This window comes from Gossypium arboreum, chromosome 7, assembly GCF_025698485.1.
Source record: "Gossypium arboreum isolate Shixiya-1 chromosome 7, ASM2569848v2, whole genome shotgun sequence".
NCBI classification, from domain to species: domain Eukaryota; kingdom Viridiplantae; phylum Streptophyta; class Magnoliopsida; order Malvales; family Malvaceae; genus Gossypium; species Gossypium arboreum.
In genome coordinates this window covers 52,298,559-52,306,342 of record NC_069076.1, presented here as the reverse complement: position 1 = coordinate 52,306,342, position 7,784 = coordinate 52,298,559, and the positions used below count along the sequence as shown (strand labels likewise).

General features: G+C 32.6%; 1 protein-coding gene across 2 annotated transcripts; it reads right to left on the bottom strand.

Moving 5' to 3' along the window:
* Positions 1 to 1,341: 1,341 nt before the first annotated feature.
* Positions 1,342 to 7,447, bottom strand: LOC108479227 (uncharacterized). 2 transcript variants are annotated; one of them, XM_017781729.2, is made up of 6 exons: positions 7,097 to 7,447; positions 6,794 to 6,866; positions 5,769 to 5,833; positions 3,815 to 3,924; positions 2,140 to 2,390; positions 1,342 to 1,977 (listed from the first exon to the last, which is right to left on the bottom strand). In XM_017781729.2, the coding sequence occupies exons 1-5, from the start codon at positions 7,211 to 7,213 to the stop codon at positions 2,141 to 2,143; spliced, it is 615 nt and encodes a 204-aa protein (XP_017637218.1). In that variant the 5' UTR covers positions 7,214 to 7,447; the 3' UTR covers positions 1,342 to 1,977; position 2,140. The 2 variants fall into 2 exon arrangements, with proteins under 2 accessions (XP_017637218.1, XP_017637299.1); XM_017781810.2 differs by lacking the exon at positions 1,342 to 1,977 and having other exon boundaries at positions 1,994 to 2,390.
* Between the last annotated feature and the right edge of the window lie 337 nt (positions 7,448 to 7,784).

Below are 7,784 nucleotides of genomic sequence, written 5' to 3'. Positions count from 1 at the left end.
AGCGCAAGTGCAACCACCTCGGATAGTAAGGGAGACTACAGTGTTATTTGTGTACACTTTGCATAAAATTGTTGGGAGTGCCACAATGAGCTTTGCAAACATAGTACTTTCAGGGGAAATGATTGAAAATGTTGCTAAAAGTAGGAAGTTCAAAGAATATGAGGGGTCCAACACAAAAGAAATAAAAAAGTTTTGAAGCCAATGTAGGATATCCCTATGCCATGATAGGAAGTGGTGACCTATATTCTCATAATCCTTCATTTCACCCTCCCAAGAATCATATCTATCAGGGATCGTACTCATACCCTAGGGTTTGCACCAATATCAATCACCAATTTGTCTCATTACATGCTAGGTTGATCACATTCTCATCCCAAACAATCAGTAGATCATAAAAAGTAATAGTAGCGACATGTTTAAATTTTTCATTATCCTTTCTCTTATTAATCACCACCACCCTTGTTCATTGTCTTCCACTTGTAGCAATCTTCTTGCCACAATAATGACCTTAAGATTTTATATCTTGATCATGACTAACTCTTGCTTTTTTTTTTCTTTACTCTTTTCACCTTTATCTTTGTTTCTCCTATTTTCAATAGCTATAACCTCAAATTGTGATGATCCTTGAAACCTTCTTCTAACCTTTTTATTCAAAACACTATTCTTGGCAATTTCCATACTCATAATACCTTTAGAAGTCGAATTAATAAATGAAATTCAAAATTTTCTTAAGAACCAATAGTGAACCAAGCAATCAAAGACCTATAATATCATCAAGGTTGATGGTTATACAAAATAATTGAGTCACAACACCCTAAAACTCATTCAAGTGATTGGTGACCGTTGCACCTTAAACATCATCATCTTATTGAGTAAGAAAAACTTAATACCACCAAGATTTAAAGTACACAAGTTATAAAATTTGTTCCACAATGCGAGTACATGTATCGCTTGACCAATATGGTTACAAACATTTTACTCATCAAATTATAGAATAAAACAATTCACTTAATGAAGCTGGAATTCTCATTCCTTGTCACTTTTAAGACTTGGGATTTTTAGTAGCAAAAATAGAAAGATGTAAAACCTTCACAAACAAAAGGTCTTCCATTTTATCTCGCCGAAGTTTATCTTTTATGTTATTTAACATAATTACTTGTTTTTATTTTCATTACTGCACAACACAATCAAGCTTCAATACTAGTTTGGTGAAAAAAATTGAACCTACCAAAAAATCAAGAAAGTACAATCGGAGTTATTTTGTCCCAATAAACACAAATTTGTAATTATGACACAATCACAATACATCCTCAATCAACACAAAATGAAACAAATAAGAAATTAAATGAAAAATGATTTTACGTTAAAACTCCTTTGAATCAAAAGGTAAAAATCTCATGACTTAAAAATACACTAAAAAGCTTTGCGATAATCAAAAGTGTTGCTATAAAATAACGATATATCTAACCACACAAAGTCTTGAGCAAACAAGAGAGTAAGAAAAAAAGCTACTTTCTTCTCACTAAAGGGCAGATTGCAGAATGGGCATTCTCACATAATGGGATACAAGACCCAATACAATTCATAAGTTATAAAACATTTATTAGAATTATTTTTATACTAGTATTTATATATTTTTATAATTAAACTTAAATAAAAAATTATTAGAGAGTGATTCAAACCGAACCAACCGATGCTTGGACAGATAGAATTTATATGATTAACTAATCCATTTAACCTCTTTTGGCACTGCCACTCTCCTTGCTTGACTTGATCTCAGCCTATGTTTAGTTCTGAAAGGGGCAATGGAACAGAGTAATTTTGCTAAAAGAAAACAGCAACAACTGCATCGAATTACATCCAATCCTGGAGTGAAACCAAAAGCTCAAAGCAAAATCTTTCCACCATTAAAGCAAAACTAAAGGGAACTAAATTTGATCCGAGAATGCAGCAGCAGCAGCAACTATTAAGTTTAATCTGTCCAAAGAATGCATAGACAAACAAATCTTATTTTTATAAGACTATATTAATAGTTTCAGTCTTTTTTGTATTGTATTGTGAATACATGATTAATTAACAACAAAAAAAAAAAAGGTTGGAACGTATGCTGTCATGATTATGAATAGCAGAAATACTAACATTATTGATGGGCTTCCACGGATTCACATGAGGTGGGAGTGCTCTTTAGCGTTGTTCCAGATGTTTTTGAAGCACTTTCTGGCCCTCGGCATCTTGGTGATGATCTAAGGAAACGGAATTGCCAACCTCGAGGTTTCATTTGTCCGAGCAATTGCCACCTTTTAGGTTTTATCTGCCCTAGTAGTTTCAACTGCTCCCTTCTGAACTTTCTATTTGCATACCATGTTCCACCTCGCCAACCCAAGCCATATCTGCAGTTAAGCAAATAAAGGCAAGGATTGAACATAAAATGTCGAATAAGGGCTTTCAAAAGTAGAGGCTACAATCATTGCCTTTTCATGGTTTTTATATTTCCTATTTTCAGTAAGTTAGGACGGATAAACAATGAGAAGAGGCAACAATTGAGATCATTTTTGCTTAACTCACCTTATTCCTACTACTAATGAAATCCATTACAATCCACTAGTACTCTAGGTGAAACCCTGTTACTTAAGGATGTAATATCGTATGTTACTCTTGACTTTTTCTTAAGTATCATATCCTGATATGGCCTTCCAAAGATATCCTTCAAATACATAAAAAACTTGGGACAAAAAAAAAAACACACCCAAATCCAACACTCACACCCAAGTCCGAGTAACATTAGGTTATGTCTGTATTCTTCAATATGTACCTCAATGGCCGTAACTTATTATTGAACATGCATAATTACAAAACTCCAACAATATAATTGTGCTTTTATCTTGGTCTTAGAAAGGCTCCAAGAACCACTTCAATACTTGAACCAAAAACAAAATTGAACCTCTTTAAGCCTTAGAACTAAAAATGCAAGCAAGGTTGGAAAACTTAAGACAACGAAACACTTGCATGCAATAACAGATTGATCGGTAAGTTTTTCAAATTTTCAGAGAATATGTTCTTTAAGAGAATATCCATATTTGTTCTTCTTCCTCTTGCTAAAATAAGCCAAGAACCATTATGGGATTTTCCCAGTTAGAAAGGAGGGATCTTATAACTTACCAATGAACTGTTAGGAAGGTGGGTAAAAGGGTTCTGTATGTTTATTTTAAACTCCTTCGCTTTCATTTATCTTATTGACATGCATGATGACAAGTCAAGAACCATCCAAGTAAAATAACAATAATAATAGAAATATATATAAAACTTGTAAAGAAACCTATTATGGATTTCTTTTCTTTTGGAATTTGTCTTGACAATAAATAAATAGTTCCTCAGGTAGATATTAAGCAAAGCAATTGAAAAATGGCAAAATGAGAGAATTTCATTAACTTTAAGAGACAAGAAAAAGAAGAGAAAGTCCTGTCATGATGTACGTTTTTAATTTCTACGACAGTTGTTATTAAATCACTATACATGATTAGATGTTGTTTAAATGATCTATTCACAAAATATGTGAGAAACTCCAATGTTCTAAAATCATCATGGGAACACTCTTGATAACTTATCTGCATGGAAACAGCAAGAATTTTTTTTTTTTTTTGGGTTGGGGGGGGGCAAAACAAGAGAGATGTTGAATTGCAATTAACATCACATGTTCACGTTTCTCTTATGATTTCTTTGTCTTCACTTCTCTACAATTAATCTAAAAACATTGTCAAGTTCGAAAAATACGGCAGTAATTCTTCAGCAATAAGTTAACCATTTATAAGCTTACCCAACAATGAGAGCAGTACCAGCCGTGGCAACCCAAGCAGCAGCTCTGGAATGTCCTGGGTCAACAAGTTTTTTGAAGTCTGCATGCTCCAGATGATGACTGTTTTTCATCTGTCACAAAATAAGAAACAGTATTTTAGAAAACAGAGAGGGAGTGTGCAAAGCACATGGGATAAAATTGCATAAAAATGTTTCATAATGCCTCAAGCCTATCCTGCTCAGTCTTCATTTTTCACGAAGCACCCATGTTTGGTGCATTTTTGGACATGGATGTGAGGAGATGATCCTCTAAGGACACTCCAAATATATGGAAAAATATAGGAAAAAATGAACATTCTTGTGTCAGACACATACCCTTATCCAACACTCAGACTCAAGCTAGGTGTATGATAGCCTCAAGCAAACAAACAGCATATTCTAACTCACAAAAATAAACCAATAAAAGTTAAGAACTGTTACAAAAAAAGACCATAAGAATCAGGTTTTTCCAAGAATTTGGTCACTGAAACCACATAACCCATGAAATTATAAATTAATGGTTAAATTCTAAGGATAGTCCCTGTACTTATCGATCTGTGCGGATTTAGTCCCTCAACTTTTATTTGCCCCTCCATTAACTTCTCCATTTAACTCTGTTAAAAATTTAGATACAATCACAAATTTAGCCCCTCAACCTTTACAACTTTTATCAATTTGAACCTACTCTTTTTTTTCTTTAATTATAAAAAAGTTATTAAAATTTTATATAAAAATATAAAATTATAAAATTTCCCAAATATTTCAACAAATTAAAGATAGAAAAAACTTTATTATTCATTATTGCCACACGATATGTTATCATGAAAACTATAACCCCATCAAAATTGCCATCTCTTCAAAAGGATTCGAGCCCACCTCGCTGCATTTAAATTGGTTTCCTAAGTCCATATGTATGAGAAAAAAACAAAATCAAAGATGAATCTTCCTACCAAAAACAAGCAACTCAGTCACATGCAATTATCAAAACTCTTGATCAACAATCAGCCCTAGCAATACAATACTTGAAAAGATCAACCCAAAATATGCTCACATTCTCCCGGAATATTGTATCAATATCAAAATTTGGAATGAAATGCCATATGTGTGACCACTTATACTTAACACCTTCAGAAATGGTTTTAAATACTGTCTTCTTAGCAGTCAAGCCAAAGCCCCATATACCTATATAGCTTCACCCTGAACGCAGCCACACTCCACATGACTACACCCCTCGGTCTGACCCACAAAACACAATTCTCACTCAGACAAGATGACCAATACCCAGAAGCATAATTAAAAAATAAAAAAACATCATACACCACTCAGCCAAGAAAGGCAGCCACTATGACACAATAAAACATTAGCCAAATAACCAAAAAATTGCAAGAAAACAAAGCTGGAAGTTTTCATGGCACCAAATCCTTTTTGAGCCTGTTTTTCAACTCTTGCATTCCAAGAAAAAATCTTCATTACACTTCAAAATGTTATTGAATTTTTTAGACACTGCTAACACTCATGCCCACCAACAAGAGAATTGAACAAAACAAATCCCGAAAACCAAAGTCAAGAGGAGGCAAATATATAGAATTTTGTGACAAGTTTGAGAAATTTTATAACTTTTTTAGAGTTGGGACCAATTGACAAAAGTTATAAAGATTGAAGGGCTAAATTTGTGATTGTACCTAATTTTTTGACAGAGTTAAACAGAAAAAATTAACGAAGGGACAAAAAATGAGCAAATCAAAAAGTAGAGGGACTAAATCCACACAAATCGATAAGTACAGGGACTATACTTAGAATTTAACCTAAATCAATCAAATGCAAACTTCCGGCTGAGAAACTACAATAAAGCAAATCCCTTATTGGATAGAAAAGTTGAGCAAAAGATATGAATGGCACAGTACAACAAATCTAACAATATGCAAAAGCATACTCACGGCTTTCTCAATTGATTCAAGCCTTTGATCTACTTTTGATTCATGATAATGCCGTAAAGAGTATCCTGTACCAACATTTATGCATTTCTTATTAGATGTTTCAACCCTAGCATACAAATCAAGTTGTCAATAGCAAGAACATGGAACTAGAAACCATAACATCAAACCTCCAAGACCATCAGAAAGAGAGACTTTAAAAACTACTAGTTTTAAATGAATTGTTGTTTCTATCAGCAGCTCAGTGCTTTCAGGGCACAAGCAAACACATTCCCAGAAGCATTTGAGTAAAACTTAACTGACATATGGAGCTTCAATACTGACATTTTTTATGTTTATGCTTTCATCCTACCCTTCTGAAACAAATAAAAAACCCTAAACCCATAAGCCTATAGCCAAAGAAGAGCAATAAAAATTACCAAAATTTTTGAACTGCATTTATAAACAACTTTGAAAAGACAGGGCAGATGATGAAGAAATGGAAGGTCTAAACAAAAGAAGAAAACCTATATGCAACAGAGCAGAATATTGCAGTGTGATCTAAAATCAGAAACACCATTGTGAGCAGCAAGTAGAGGACCATAGCAATCTACGCCTAATCTCTTTGAAAAACTTTACAGATCCTTCAAAGTTTCCACTTTCCATTAGCATTTAGCAGTCATAGCAAAGTTTGTTTCCTTCCTTTTCTCCATGAAAATCTTTTGATTCTATGGCTGAAGATACAATAAGTCAAATAACTATTTCTAGAAAGAGCTTAGGGACAGAACTTTTTCAAGTTGAAACCTTCTCGACAAAGAAATTTATTTTCAGCCGGATTGAGCAGAAGTTTATTGAATAAATACGTAGAATCCAAATTACCAATGATAATTCGACAACTGAAGCAGTAAATATGTTTTCCGATAACAGGAGGAAAAATTGCAACAATTCCCCTATTTTAATAGTGAAGCAAAAGTATACAACAATAAATCCTTTAGGAATCATAATGAAAAAACGAGCTACAAAGACAAATCAGTGGAAGAGAAACTCACCAAACCATGCGGTAGCAACCGAAGCTATAGAAGTTCCTACTGTAAATACCACCTTATGCCTCTCAAATGTATCCTGCAACATTAAAATCAGCCATCACTAAAATTAACAAAACCTCCATAAATTACTAAAAAGAAAAAACTCAAATCAAATTAAATTTTAGAAAGGAAAAATTAGAGAAACAAGCTAATAATTTTAGATTAGAAATCACAAAGATTATTAATTTCCCAAAATATATTGCTAAGTTTTAATGAATACCCATCAAGTGCTACAAAAAGAACAAAAAAATAGGGAAAAGGAGGTACCTTGGTGGAGAAGTAGGTATCTTGAACAGCAGCCCAAGAATTAAGGGCTTTTCGCTTCAATTTGGGAACATCTACTGAACCCAGAAAGGAGGTGCCTCTGCTTCTTAATCGCAGCATAGTTCATTCGGTGGAGTTAACTCTAACGAGTTATTTGATTTCACCGAGTTTAGATAAAGGTACAACCACCAAAAGTTTTTGAGAACGAAAACTGAGAAAAGGTTTCTCGAATTGCTCTGCTTTTAGCCTTTTAGAAATGAAAATTTAAAACTATTATGGCACCTCTTCTTTTTAAAACCATCCATTTCTGTTGCTACATTATTTCGTTTCGCTATTAGAAATGAAATTTTTTTGCCCAAATATTCTTTATTTTTATTTATTTTATCCTATAAAATATATTATCACAAATATAATATTTGTTATCTTTTCAAAACAAACCACCATATTTTAATTAATAAATTTAACCTAATTTTAAATTATAAAAATCACATAAATTAAAAATAATCAAATTGGAGAACAACGGTTAAATCTATAACTTATTATGTGATTAATAATAGAATTTATCTTAATAGATTTAAATACTATCATTTGAGATAATATTAAAATTTCAAATTTTAAAAGCATAGAATAAAATTTTAATAACACAAATAATATTTATTTAATAGAAAAGACTATCTAATCTAATTAGAAG